This window comes from Micropterus salmoides, unplaced genomic scaffold (genome assembly GCF_014851395.1).
Source record: "Micropterus salmoides isolate LMB-PRFRI ecotype aquatic unplaced genomic scaffold, ASM1485139v1 Ms_hic_scaffold_19, whole genome shotgun sequence".
Taxonomy (NCBI): domain Eukaryota; kingdom Metazoa; phylum Chordata; class Actinopteri; order Centrarchiformes; family Centrarchidae; genus Micropterus; species Micropterus salmoides.
The window spans coordinates 9,867,020-9,882,218 of record NW_024041039.1 but is presented as its reverse complement, the minus strand read 5'-3'; the positions used below and the strand labels follow the sequence as shown (position 1 = coordinate 9,882,218).

Sequence of the window (15,199 nt, the reverse complement as noted above, 5' to 3'; positions counted from 1 at the left end):
TAAGCATTATTAATTAGATAACTAATTTCAACTTCCTCCATTTCACATAAAAGTAATCTGTGATCACACTAAATCCACTCATATAAGAAATGAGCTGATTTCTAATTATTGCACAAAATCACAAGCACTGGAATAAAATCATTAAATCTTTATTGTGATATTAGATCTTCATGTGATCAGAGTAAAAGCTAATCTTGGACTCTCTTTAACACCAGTGTCTCTCAACTGGTGGAGTGTATGGTGGGTCATGAGATGCTCTGCAATGGAAACATCTGTATTAGAACTGCAATGATTAGTCCAATAATTGAGCAAAAACGTATACCAAACATCTGCTTATGTATCGTCTCCAGTGTTAGGATTTACTGCTTGTCTCTATTTTACATCATGAAATATGTAATATTTGGGGAATTTGAAGAAGTCACATTGGGCTCTGTGAAACCTTGTTGGGTATTTTATGTTATTTTGAGACATTCTATTGGGGAAACTAACTGATTAATGGATAAACCAACAAGGCAATTAATCAATAAAAAGGATTGTTATCTGCATTAATCTATATCTCTTAATATGATATTCAATTAAGTACACACTGCTTTAGACTGAAAAGTGTCAGAAAAGGTCTGATCTCTCTATATGCAGAGAACATTGTCCCTTATAAAGAGCAGAACACAACCAGAAAGTCCTGTGAAGTTCTCCTTTTTCAGTTATTGCTGTATTGATGGCGACAGATTCAAGTGCAAGTCTCTTCAAAGGCATGGATGACACTGTCGTATGCAGGAGGGGGAGTCTGTGAGGGCAGGAAACCTTTAAGTCCGTTGTTGCCCAACCAGAAGGAATGTCTTTTGTTTGGCACGAGGGATGCTGAATCTGATGAGTTCGAAGCTGCCGTGTCTTCAGGCACGGCGACCTGAGTGTCCTCTCCCATCTCCAGGCCAGCCCTGCTTCTCTTGGGCAGTGGGCGAAAGGTGGAGGTCTCTACGCCAGGCTTACTCCCCAGTGGCCCCACTGGCTCCAGAGAAGGCTGTCTGTAGACACTCAGAAAAGTGCTTCTGTAAAGGCCTAGCTGGTTGCTCATAGGGTTGTCTTTTTGTGAAGTGCCAGATCTCTTTTTGGAGCGCCTGGTGATCCTGGCGGTGGCCTGGCGTCTGGATGCCCAGGTTAACAGAACATAGACCAAAGCACCCAGCAGCAATCCCACAAGAACAGATAAACAGAATGCTAGAATCATATCGCCTGGAAAGGAAGAAATCAGTGCAGAGTGTCAGAAAAGGGGAAGTACAGAGGGATCAAAATAATGGATGGAAATGTTTAGTAGAATGTGAGGCAGGATGCATTGTGGTGATCTAAAAATGGGGAAGATTATATCCCCAGATGGCTGTTTCAGCTGTGTTTCAAGTTTGAAATAAAATATTATTAGCATAGACAAGGAGCAGTTGCACCAGCTGAATAAAGTACATCTCCTATGTGCCAGACTTGCTTCAAGAAAGGTTATTTTTATTGATTTTCTATTGCTATACACTGCTATACTGGGCACAATGTTATATAAAATCTTACATCATACCTGCGTGTGGGTACACTGTCTACATAGTATCATTGTGTTAAAACACAAACTGACCATATCATTGGTGTGAGGCATTAAAAAAATGACTTTTTATTATTTGTTTCAATCGATTGTTCCTAAAATTGTGTCATACAGTGCTTTAAATGGATATATACTACATAAGTTTCCTGACTTCTCACAAAAAGTTGTTCAAGGCAAGTTTATATGCACCTTTCCACAACAAGAGAATTCAAAGTGCTTCCCATAAGATAAATAGGCGTTTAGATAAGATATAAAAGAAAAACATGGTGTATATAAATAGGATTTGAAAAGAATTCAACTTAACAGAAGATAAAAAATAAGATTAATGGAATAAAACAGAAGAAACATAGGGAGAAATGTTACAGTGCAAAGACAGATATAAATAAAAAAGCCTCAAATTTAACTTAATAAACAGAAATAGCAAACAGGAAGGTTTTAAATATTTAAAAGAACATAGAAGAGTTGTTTTCTGGAAGGTTGTTCCAAATATGTGGCACAAACTAATTGTTTTGATTCTGTGGACAACAACAGACCCTCTTAGTAGGCTGAATGGTTTATATTTTTTATTTTAACTGAAGATATTTTGGCCCTAAACTACTTGAGTGCTTTATTCAGAGCTCATTTGTCGATTTTCCAAATGCAGAGACATCAGACTGACAATAATGAGTTGCAGTAGTCCTTAGAAAGGAGATGAAAATCAAATTTGTTATTACAACTATTATTTGCTATTACAACTGAATTTATATACAACATGCTACTCTTACATTGCAGCTTTAGAAAATAGTCCCTAGTTCTTTACAAGAAACAAACACAGATCAACTCACCAAGATTAAATGATTTTAGTATCTCCAAAAAGGGATGTGTTTCATTATGTGCCATTATTCCACCATAAGCTGGTGTTCGATTCAACACTGACTCCGAGCAGACAGACCAACACTAAGCTTTTTCCAAGACAGGCTTTTTGCTTTTCTTCCTCCACAGTGTTTGGTATGGTGGAAACTTTGCTGTCATGCTTCCTTCCTTCACTGGCTTTAAAATTAGCAAGTGCATTGCTTATCTGTGTGGGACATAACACTGGGAAACAGGGTTGTTTCCTTTTGCATCATTTCCTTAGGATCAATACTTTTCAACAATGGCTTTATTGGTTTATGTAAAGACGTGTTTCTTGTGCTTGACTTTTAAGAAATCAAAACCATTAAATACAACCTTACTACTGACATAAAAACTATTTTTACCAAGTGTCTTGATATGGTTCTGGGTAAGCTAAACCATGAAAAGCCACTAGAGTCTGCAGGCTATCAAGCTCTCAGTCTCTATGGGGATTTCCTTCAATTGTTGCACTGTTCCCACTTCATCTATGTCCGCAGGGTCTTTGGGCTGACATTATCACAAATCAGCCTTCTGCAGCTCAACAGCTGATACAATTTACAACAACTCCCTTTCTATAACCTGATTTATACCTATTCCAAAGACTGTAATATAGCAGGGCCTTTATTATTCACACAGACATACACACACACACGCACGCACGCACACACGTACACACACATACATACATACATAATTATAAGCACTTTTCTTGATTTGAATTCCCCAACCAATTTTATTAAGGATACCATAGATTAGGCAGAAAATTATGCAGAAATCATAATAAGATATTCATATCACAAAGAAGTCCAGCAGGTGGCACTAAAGTACTTACAATGAAGATTGATATGGGAAACTTTAAGTTATTATGTGGCTAATTAATTATACAATCTTGAGAAAGTCACCAGCCGGCCTTCCACAGTTTAGGCAAGAACATGCTTTTTTTCAGAAATTCATGCTTTTCCTCAAATATCACAAACTCCATGTTGCTTGTATAATATTGAATGCGTCCATTCAGTTTTCTCAGGACCAGTTGGAGCTTCGTTTCTTACCATTTCTTTATCTACTGAACAAAGAGGATAAGAGCCCCATGCAATGAATAAGGGCTGCAACAAATCACAATCACAAATCACTACTTAAAAACTTACAAACTTAATAACATTTTTAACTGCAGACCTGCTGGTTTAATAGAAGGTGATCATGTGACTTCACAAATTGGGGTCCAGATGGTCTGCAGTCTTTCCCCCCCTTTTCTAATCTTCCTGATTAATTAAAGAACTATCTGAAAGGACAAAGCAAGTGCCATGCTGGAAGAGGACTTTCCACAACCCAATGTCTTATTCCTGATCAATAAGGCATTAGTAAATTATTTATTAACCATTAATAAAGTGATTAGTTTCAACCAGTAGTGGAATGTAACTAAGCACATTACTCAAGGTATTTGTACATTACTTGTGCCTTGCCAATTTTTTGCAACTTTTCTTGTACTCCGCTATACACCAGAGAAAAAATCCATTACAGTTGTCTAACAGCTTTAGTTTTCAGATTACAATTGTTTGTATATCTAAATTTGCTGATTTTTTTTTTGAGAAATTGAATTAAACCCATTAAGGAATGTGTTCCTTAATGGGTTTAGAGAATTCTTTAAAATCCAGCTTGGACTAGCTGGAATATGCATCATCACAAAACTGAAAACAGGGCTCATGAAAAGTTTACTTTTTTAGAGATACATGCTGCTATAAGCATGGGATGATCTTATAGACTATGATGCACTGCTGTAGATTAAACTACTCAGCAGTATTTAAAGTAAGTTAAAACTAGCACAACCTTAAACATCTACAGCAGTAAAATGCAACATACACACATTGACAGGGACCACTTTTCTGCTCAATGAGTAGGCCTACTTACTTTTGTTACTTGCTGATACATACTTTCACTTAAGTCATGTTTTGAATACAGGACTTTTATTTGTCAGTGGAGTATTTTCAAAGTGTGGTATGGATACTTGCTTAGCCTAATAGCCTAAAGGATCTGAATAGGCTAGAACCTACACCTTCCATGACTTACAGCTTCTCAATTGTACATAAAGGGTAGGTTACCTTTTCAGAAAGTGGTAACGTTAGCCTACCCTTTTTATGTGACTCGAATTTCTTCAATTAGCAGAGTAATCTTTACATTTTAGGATATTACCCCTTTTTTATCCCTTTTATTTTATTGTATTTTACTAACTTTATATTTATCTTAAACGTGTATTTTAGTCTTTTCAATGTTTTCATGCTTTTATCTTGTATTGTTTTTGTATTATTGTCTCTTGGGTATTATTGTCTTTACACTTGTTAAAGCACTTTGTAACTTGTTTTTGAAAAGTGCTCTACAAATAAAGATTATTATTATTATTATTATTATTATTATTACTGCACATAATATCACAAAACTGTCTGTATAGGTCGCTATAAACTCACTGTGAAGTGCCACAAAAACCTTGGGAGAGAGAGAGATACACCAGGAATTCCTCACTGTTCAGCCAGAGAATGAGCCCCTTTGTCCCTAAAAATTAAGGGGACAGGAACTAGACCAAACATTTCCGACCCCTCCTTCTGTAGTAGGCTAGTTTATGCAGTTTGCTGCCAGCAGCGTGGCGCACTTCTTGTGGCTACAAACTTCACGACTGCTGCTTCGCGTCACTTCACCATGTTTCATTTTCACCGTTACCACTGGCAACAAGGCAACACAGAGCGACTTCCTCTGTGAGCTTATCATGAAAGTGGTAAGATGACATGTATGCAAGTTTGGATTTCATTGATATATGTGTGCTTGTTGGTTGTTAGGGTTAGGGTCCTACTTACGCAAGCGTCAATTTAGTATTTTTGTGAGCGTTGATGCTTTAAAGCTACTTCTCCTTTGAGTTTGTGGCGTTTAAGGAACTTCCTCTCGTGTTGAACTGGCGCTAATATTCTAACTTCACTCCCTTCCTCCACATCATTGGAGTAGCTATACAGGTCTCCAACTTTGTTTGATAAATTCTAGTTACGTGTTAAATATCTGTATGATAATTTAAAATGTGCATAACAAGTATACATGTTATTTGGAGGCAAACGTTTGTGCGTAGCTAACTTTGTCATTTTTTGAGTTAATTCAGACATTTTCTCACTCTGCAATTTTACTTCCTTTTTGACTGTCATTAAAGTGCTAATGTATTTATACTTTAGCACAAGAAGAAATGCAGTTGAATTTTTTATTCTTACACATTTTTATAGTTATTCACTTTCCATTTTACTTGTAGGCTATATACTGTGTGGTTGTTCCTGTTAGTTATAGTTTTGTGTTAATGTTTGCTTATCTTTGTTATCTCTGTGTAGCTGTATGTCTATATTTATACGTGTGTCTTCATTTATTCGTGATACTTATTGAGAGCTGATAGCAACCAGTCAGCTGCCTTGTATGTGTCAACAGAAGTCAATGAAGTCTGTAAAATTCTGTGATAAAGGCTTGTTGAATGGCTACACAACTTCTTTTGTCACCATGTACAAAAAGACTCACCACTTAGTTTGTTGTCTTAGTTAGGGTAATTCACTTTTATTTATACGTGGGAAACTCACTGAAAGCAAACGCTTTTGCAAGAAGGCCCTGTCTACAGTGGTATGCAAACAGTATTGAGGGGTAACAAGTAGTAGTTACACAAGAAAATGCAAAATCACAAACAAGAGGAAAAACAACATTAAAAAAACAATGAAATTTTCAGTAAAAGCATAAAAGTATCAATGTAAACAGTCACATGTACATCGTGGTACTCTTTCAATAATTGATGCAAATTGTAAGAAACTAAAACTTCCCTACAGTGGTCTTAATATAAGCATTCAACATGAAAATAAGTTTATGAACAAGAAAAAAGTTAAATAACTTAGTTGGTCCCCAAATGCGGCCTATACACTTTTGATAAGTTAATAAACGGTGAGCAAAACAGTGTAGTGTGTGGCCTCAGTTGAAAACCTCTTAACATACTTCTCTTTTGCAGGCACTGAATGGAAGAAGTGCTTCTATTGGACAGTAAACCTGCTTATCCCTGCATGAAACCTGAGATTCAATTGGACCTGGTCCTGCAGTGAGATTAGAAAGAGAGAGAGAAAGTGAGAGAGAGAGGAGGATAGAGAGGGAGGGGCAGAGGGGATGTCCCGTTCAGGACAGTTGTTAAGGATCTTCTGCTCTCAGCATCAGTGACCCACCTTGTCATACAGCTGCAGCGAGACAACATGGCCTCTCCAAGGCACTTCGGCCGAGGGTCTGTGGACATCGCTAATGTGATGCAAAAGCTGCAAGGTAAATGTCATTCTTCTTCCATAGCTGGGTTATGGACATTCTCTCCTGCTGCGCTGCTGCACAGTAATATTGTGCTGATTCAATGCCTGGGCTGCGTGCCATCTGAAGTTTGCCAGCTTTTGCAAGCAGGATGCTCACACATGCTTACACAAACCTCAACACACACACTTACTCGCATAGGAGCATTTAGACATACAGTTAGAAAGTGTATCATTCAAATTAAACTATTTCCATTGTTGCTTACTAGGATTATGAGAATGGTTTATCCTTCCAGTTAAGGGTCTGTCTGTTCCCTGTGTACCTAATTTTACTTGTCTCTCTGCATTCTGTGTTGCTGGTAAACACTGAAAGAGTTATTAAATTAACACATTGCAATGTAAAGTATGTTTTTTAATACTTATAATAATGCTAAGTTACAATCCTACACTGCATAACTGGCCTGTTTTCAAGCACTTTGAATCACTTGTAGCCTTTGAGAGCTTTATAGAATCACACATTTGGGTAATTTAATTTAATATGCACATGGCCTTTTGTCTAGGTTTATTTTTTCCGAAGATAGCACATAATCATATTTGGAATAATAAGAAAATGAATGTTCATTCTTGCGAAATCTTGTGACCAAACTACAAAAAGACATACTAGACTACATTGTTTGGCGGCCTAGATAGAGTAATTAAGAAGGTATTTAGAGGAACATGATTCATTTGATTCAGTGAAACATTTTGTGAAATTCCTGCTCTCAAGACATGAATCCGAGCTCTGCTTTGATCACTTTGTCTTCACATCTTTAAATCAGATTTTATGAGTGCTTTTAGCACTTATACAGGAATAGGCTAACCCTTGCCCCTTTATTTGATCACTTCTGAGAAAATAAGTCTTTATCCAAGTCATTGATTAAGAGTTAGTGCCTTAATTTTATTATTTACTAGGCAGGCCATGGATCATCAGGAACATTTAATATGGTCTTGACATGGGATACTGAGTCACAACAACTATGGCTTCATGAATGCACAATGCACTGAACAAGACTAAAACCTGACACCCTTTCTGCCCTTGGTAAGAGAATTGATCGATAGCAGGAGTCTCGCTTTGTTGGTGTTCCCCTTTTGTTACAAGGGCATTAGGCAACTACCATCACTACACAAGTGTGGTCGATTCTGGCATCCACTTCGGCTCAGTTTAGATGTATTTCTGGGTGTACTGTAAACCTGGAAATTTTACACGTTATGGTTCGTTACCATAGCGACTGATGTTATGAAACAGTTGTCTGTGGTTGTGCCAACGCTGCCCAGTTCCTGCTCTAGAGTCTTGGTTTCCTTTGCAGTGCACAGCTATTTCCATTAACTTGATATCAATATATTCTAAGTACAAGGAACAGGAAATGTGTCATGACAAAAAACACCTGTCATTTCGGTGTTATCTAATTGTCTTAAACATTGTGATGCCCTCGTATTGTCTCAGAAAATCCCTGGCCTGAAGAACTATAAGCTCACTCAAAGTGTAATTGCTAAATTTATCTTTTTGACCTACCTTACAAAATCATAAAAATCAGGTACCTTTAATACTGTGCGGGTGGAGTTCCACTCAACAGTGCACAAATAGCATAATTTGCAATGCAAAATGCCAGTCACTGTTGCATGTTTTATGTCAGGAAGTGGAATCTGGTGTCAGGTCACATCTGGAAGACATTATTGTGCCAGCGTTTTGAGGTGCTCTGTAAATGACAAGCAGCAAGGTAGCCTGGGCTTTTTGCTTTTTTCACTGGTAATCAAACGCAGCTTCCTGTCAGTAAAGGTATCCTGCAGAGGGGGTTTCTTCAGGCTCTCTTTGACTTGAGCAATGGTCCATCTGGGTGGATGAATTACGTATTAACACCAAGAAATCTGTAGTCTTGTGAATACACATTGATCACCTTGCTAGTGTTGATTGTAGTAGTCTACATTGTGTATTAAAAGAAACCTCCTAAACTTATGAACAACCAATCTAACAGAAAATAATTGTTTCAGCTTGTTGCTGTCATCATGCTATAGTAGTATTTGTCTGTTTTAGTTCAGTGCAGTAAGACTATTGTAGCAACACCTTGCGGCCTTAGATGCCCTCCGGGTACAATTGATGTCTGTTAGCTGCCTGATGGCGTGTGCATGACAAGCGTGTTGCTCTCATTGTGCCTAGGCTTTTGTGGGTCTTTTGTGGGTTTCACTTTAGTTGAGACCATGTGTCAAACAGGATATGAAGAAACGCAGCTGGTGAAGCATTTGCGGTGACGTCTCATAGTGTGATGAATCCCCTTCCTGGTCACATACTCACAAATATAAGCCTCTTTCAATCAGAAGAGACTTAATTTAAAGAATAGTAAAATGTACTGACAAAGAGATCGGAAAGTTAAAGTAAAATGTCTTTGGTGATTAGACTCCATTGTGATGTTATTTTGAGGGGGTAGTGATGCCATGATCTGTATAGGAATATCCCCCACGATGGGTTCTAGACACTGGAGGTAGTGGTGAAGGGGTGAATATCAGGATGTATGAGAAGTGGAGCGGGATTTTAGATGAGCTCACCAGAAGGATCAACTGGTAAGTGATGGGGTGGAGGAGGGTTGCATCGATCTGACAGCAGCAGAGAAAGGAACCGTTTTAAACTTTGACAGCAACGAGATGGTTGGCTCACAGAGGTTGTGGCAGTATCTGATTGGTTGAACTGAAAGAGTCTACGCCCTCAGTCAGCTGATCGAGTTGAAAGCGGGAACAGAGAGTAAATAATAAATAGATAAGCATGAAGATAGTCTTCCTGATTGAACTTACTCTAAGCTTCATGAATCTTTCCTTTTTACTACTACTTACAGGTTTTTCTCTAATTTGCAGTAATTAAATGTGAAATGTTACGTAGTTTTTAGCCTCTTTTCTTCCTGATAAGTAATGAAGTGATGCAATATGAAAGGGAAAATCATAAGGGCTGCAACAAAGGATTATTTTCTCAGTTCATTCATTTTATGTTAAGTCTTCAGAATGACAAAATTGTGAAAAATGAAGCCTCTGCACATGCAGCCAGTAACACAAGGTTTTAGCTTTATTGTAAAAGGTTACAAGCTGAAACAACAAGAACCATTAGAGCACACCCATTGTTAAAAATCTGTGTTCGCCAAGGGGGTGGTGTAGTTACATCACAGTTGGAATAAAAGCAAGGAAAAGAAAGACAAGCATGCATGTTGTCATCTGTAAGAGATGCCACTACTTTACAGTGTCAGTAACAGCTGCCAGGAACACAGAGCCATCACACTGATATGATCTCATGGACAGAGAGCCTAATTCCCACTCTACACTAAGCTGCCCAAGACTGTTTTGAATACTTATTATTACAGAAGGGAGTGGTTTAAAACAAACCCTGTCTTATGTTATGGGATATTGCTTTTATTTGTTATCTTTGTCATATTGTTGTGAAGACCAGGAAACAAGTAAGTATTAAATCCTTGGTGCCAAGCATCTCAAAATGGACAGCTACAGAATCATTTCTTGTCCTGTCTGATTGTTGTTGGGCTGTCGGTGCTAAAGTGGGGCTACTCTCGACTAAATGGAAAAACAGCAGAGTGAGTGGGCTTTTACAGTGCTCCCAGGTGACCAACACAGGCCAATGAAGCCAAGCACCTACAGTGCAGTATTGCCAAAGGCATCATCTGTCCTAAGATCATCTTAAGTACTCCATTACTCTTGTGAATTGCAGATGCTTTAGTGGTTTGATGCTCTGCATGGTGTTTGTTGCTGGGGCTAACCACTTTTAATTGCCACTTACCTACTAGTACTACATCAGACTTAATTAAATCAATTGACTAAGACATAATGACAATGGTGGGGAGCTGTTTTACATAAGGATTTTATGCTTGTCAGAGTTAGTATATCCAGACCTGACCTACATACATACATCTTATTACACTTAAGTGAACCATCTAACGGAGTTCAGGACTCTGGACAGCTCCTTAATAGCTAGTTGGAGCTGAGACTGAGCAGCTGGAATATCAAGAAAACCTGGAAAGTTATTAAGTGGTTTATTTTTTATTTCATACATTCTTTTTGTTCCTTTTTATATCCTAAAAAGTGTTTTTTGGGGTGGTATTAAACCTCAATTATTTTGTGTATGTAGCACAGAGTATCAAAAAGTGTCAAAAGTTGGCATTTAATGCTTTGTCAGATTTGTAATCACTTCTCCTAGCCTTCCTCAGTGGATGGAGTTGCTTTGCTTCGGAAGCAAGAAAGTTGGACCTTGTGTTGGGAATTTTTTCCAAGGTCATAAATAAACCTTCAAGCTCCAAATGTAACCAATCTATGATTATTTAATTCAGGCAGAGCTGAGCTGCTTGTGTTTAGACAACATTCAACATTTAAGAACATTAGCTTATTTTGAAAAAGAGTGAAAAAAACAGTTTTGTAGAGAAACTGGTGTATATATTTCAATGTAAGGTATCAAAAACGCCTGTTGTTTCAGTATCAGGAGCAAAATGCAGTTATTGGCGTTAGTAATGAAAAAAATAGATTATATCTAGCCCTAGTCGCCTCTGATGGAAACAAAAACACATCACTTCCTTTGCAGCAGGGGATTTTTCCTGGGTTAGACCTATCTGGCACTGGGCGTTTAGAATAACAAGTAAAATCTTTAGCAATAAGGTTGACTTACTATTCTAAACAGAGAAGCAAAACAAACATTATTTTGCGATAACCTTTTACCATCCACGGCTGTGCTTGTGGGAGGTCAGCACTATTTTTAGGGCTGTCATGGACTGTTACTGTGAATGTTACATGGATACAAACATGTAACATATGTATGGCTAGCAGTATAGAGATAAATAAGACCCTTGTCTTTTTGGTATTTATTTTTAAAAAGAACGCCCTGGGATAAAAATTAAATGAGTACACTTCACTCTGGAGTATACTACTGAAACCCTAAAAATATGTTGTTTCCAGGTGGGTGGGTGTTGAAGGGTTAAAAAGTGTTATATTTAAATGGTTACAGTTAATTACAAGGTTAATGTTTTTATTTTTAATTTGTCCTTGTTAACATACCAGTTTCATTAGTCATAAATGATAATTGGAGTATTTCTAAAAACTCTTTGTTCTCAGTCCACACAGCAGTCAACATCATTTTAATGGTGCTACTTCTAACCATTTTAACCCAAATAGCTTTTCTGGGCCAGCAGTCTATAGAGCAGTAATAATAGAATCACAAGCACAGGACTATTTTTAGTATATTTGAAAAGCTTTTAGTATGCCAGTGGTCTTTAAAGAATAAAGGGATTATTTTTGTAGGAGTTGCAGAGAATTGTGTGTTATATTCAGGAGAATGGAGTCCAATAGACTGGACTACTACTAAACAGACAGGTCCAAGGTGAAGTGGTTCTGCTAGGTGTTACTGGACAAAAAAGTATAATGCTTTAGAGCTTTGACATGATACTGTGTGTGCAATGGGAATCCCGGGGTGGGTGTGTCTGCTTTGTCGTCACAATAGCATTGACACTGAGAGAGAGAGAGAAAGAGAGAGAGAGAGAGAAAGAGAGAGAGAGAGAGAGAAAGAGCAGGTGGTAGATGTAATTCACCAGGCTCAGCATTAATTATTAAGATTTGTTGCACCATGGTGAGCTTTGTGTGGCAGTCTTTTAATTTTGTTCTGGTCTATTTAATCATTGGGCCCACAGTAAAGTGGGCCAAAAGTAAAAACAAATGTTTTTTAAAAAGACAAATGTTAAAGGAGAATTTGTTTCATTATTGTCTTGGACATTGTAATGCTTTTAAAATGTGTCATTCTCATAGAGGTTTAGGAAAATCTTATAGGCAAACACAGGAGCACACACACACACACACACAAACACACACACAAACACACACACAAACATGTAAATCACATAAATCAGGATAATGCAGCCATGGTTGTGACATCACTGCCTCCTGCGTGCTGATTGGTGGAGCCATGCTTCTAGCTGATCTCTCTCCAGCCTCAGATGGTACGATGATACAGTGAGGCAGTGCAGCGGGGGCTGTGCACATCCACACAGGCATGGCTCCTCTGGATGGGAAAAACACAGGAAGATGGAAGGATGGGATTGTAAATGACCCTTTCTGTTAGAGTTTTCTACTCTGCCGTCTGTGTGTGTGTGCGTGTGTGTCTGTGTGCGCGTGTGTGGCAGGGTGTCTGTGTGTGAGAGTGTCAGGGAGGAGGGGACGTTTTCATCACAGCCTCCAGCAGCTTTTGCTTTCACTGAGGAAACCAGGCAGCCAGATCTGTATTGCTTCCTGCTGGAAAGAGAAGGAAAAGGACAGCTGTGTGTTTTTTTGTTCCAGTTTTTCCACAGTGGATCTTGTTTTCACGCATACATATATGTACCGTGGAACTCATGAAAGGCAAAGGGAGAGAGCTGGAGAGTGGGGTGTAGAATGGCTCACTATAAGGAGGTATCTGTCAGGAAGACTTCTTTAAATCTGGTGACTGGATTTTTTCAGTATCTACGTGGTAAGTAGGGCAGCAGCATCCTTCATTTCTCATCTGTGTGTACATACGCAGCTAATCTGAGATATAACTGGGAAAATAACATATGTTAATTGTTTCTAGGTGAATCCCTGCTTCATGAACTAGTTAAGGAATAATTCTGCACAAACACAGCTGTACGTGTGCTGAATCAGTATGTGTGTTTGTGTATTTGTGCAACTCTATGCGTGTGCTATGCTTCAGTGGGCATCAGTGATGAAGCATTTGCCTGTAGGTTAACATCATGTCTTTGCTCTCTGTGTAGTGTTTGCATCGCTTCCTTAAACACGTGACCATTGTCTATATCTCTAAGGGTGGATGTTTAAAAATGGCCACTCTGTGCAGTGTGCAGCACCAGCCTACCGGCATGCGTGACAGGGTGTTAGAAATCAGTCCCCGACGCAACAACACCACCACTATGGCAAAGAAATCAGTTGTTTTGTTATACATGCTGCATAATGCATGAAGCATGGTGGCTGAATATATTAATAGACCACAAAAGAAGCTAGGGGTGACCTAAACAATCACGCATGTTATTATTGAACACAGAGGGGGCTTGCAAGATGCGTTGGCAGAAATTTCCTCTCCACTCATTACCTAATCTCCTCATATGACCTCTTTTTGAGAGCATGTCTCAGGAGTATATATTATATTAGCACTGGCAAGCTTCTGTTATTCACATTGCACATATCCAACCATGGTCCTACTTTGTAACATGCTTGGTGCAGGGCTGCAGTAATGCTACTCAATATCCCAGAAGCAGTGTGAAAGTATGTAACATGAGGTAGGATAAAGTGGGGTTCTGGGAGGGGGAGTCCTACAAAGGCTGTAGCTTACAAAAGTTATAGTTAGGGATTAATATTTTATGTATTTTATGACTCTGTGGTAGCTATAAACCCAACCATATCCATATCTAGAATAAATTAACAGCCACTTCTTTGCAAAAAACAATCTGTAATATCTGATCATCAAGACTTATTATATGTATTCTCTCCATTTGGAGTGTGTCCTCTGCAAATATTTCCAGCTCCTCTAGTCTCAAGTATGGGGCTTAGACTCAAAGTCAGACGTCAGAGCCTGTGGCATCTATCATGTATTGATATGCCTTTTATATCTTTAATTTTCAGATGAGCAAGAGGCGGTGCAGAAGAGAACCTTCACAAAATGGATAAATTCTCATTTAGCAAAGGTAAGTTTGAATTTCCATCCATGCCATCCACTGCTTACACACTACATGGTGATAATAAATCACTTGACAGGCTTTGGAGAGTGTAGGATTTTACAAGCTCATCAGGCTCATGTAAATCAAACTGTCAAAGCAATTACATCACAAGTTGGATGCTGTGCTATGTTGACCTTTTTCATCAGAGAGACTTGTGATGTTTTATTGCTCGTCATGATTGTGTAGCTTTTCTTTGGTCAGTCGTATTTCAGGCTACTGATCTGTCACGCCTGTGGAGGGAACTGACTGCAAGACGAGCTTCAGCACACAACAATAATGGCCCCTAATAACGCTGCACAAGATAATTGAATTCATTCAGTTATCTGTAAATAATGACATCATTTAAAACCAAACCCTGTTTAATGGAACAGGGGTTACTTCATTTAATGATGGGGAGTGAACACACCCTCTATACAGTATACCTGTCATTTTTCTGTTCTGTTTTCCGGAGAGGAGAAACATTGAAAAGGTCATGCTGCTTGTTGCTTTGCTGGAAAGATGACAGGACAGAGCTCAGAGATATTTTTGAAGTGCTTTAAAGAAGCTCACTAGGGGCATTTATACTTAGATGAGCTTCTGTACTACTAGTGGAGTGTGTTTATGTGGCGATACATTGGAATTATTATTTAGAAACTGGTGTGTGGGGGGAAATATATTTGTTGTGTATTAGGTGTTTGTGTGTGTCCGCTGTGTATGAATGTGTAGGT

At 38.4% G+C, this 15,199-nt stretch overlaps 2 protein-coding genes across 2 annotated transcripts in view; one reads left to right on the top strand and one right to left on the bottom strand.

The window, feature by feature from the left end:
• Positions 1–133: 133 nt before the first annotated feature.
• Positions 134–2,561, bottom strand: myct1b (myc target 1b). The gene is made up of 2 exons (XM_038729143.1): positions 2,404–2,561; positions 134–1,230 (listed from the first exon to the last, which is right to left on the bottom strand). Exons 1-2 carry the CDS (start codon positions 2,456–2,458, stop codon positions 728–730), a joined length of 558 nt encoding a protein of 185 aa, XP_038585071.1. The 5' UTR covers positions 2,459–2,561; the 3' UTR covers positions 134–727.
• Positions 2,562–5,083: 2,522 nt separating this feature from the next.
• Positions 5,084–15,199, top strand: part of syne1b (spectrin repeat containing, nuclear envelope 1b) — an 83,330-nt gene continuing 73,214 nt past the window's right edge. Inside the window, 3 exon segments of the mRNA XM_038729144.1 lie at positions 5,084–5,213; positions 6,462–6,763; positions 14,398–14,459. Of these exon segments, the coding sequence (XP_038585072.1) occupies positions 6,697–6,763; positions 14,398–14,459 (129 nt within the window). The 5' untranslated portion in view covers positions 5,084–5,213; positions 6,462–6,696.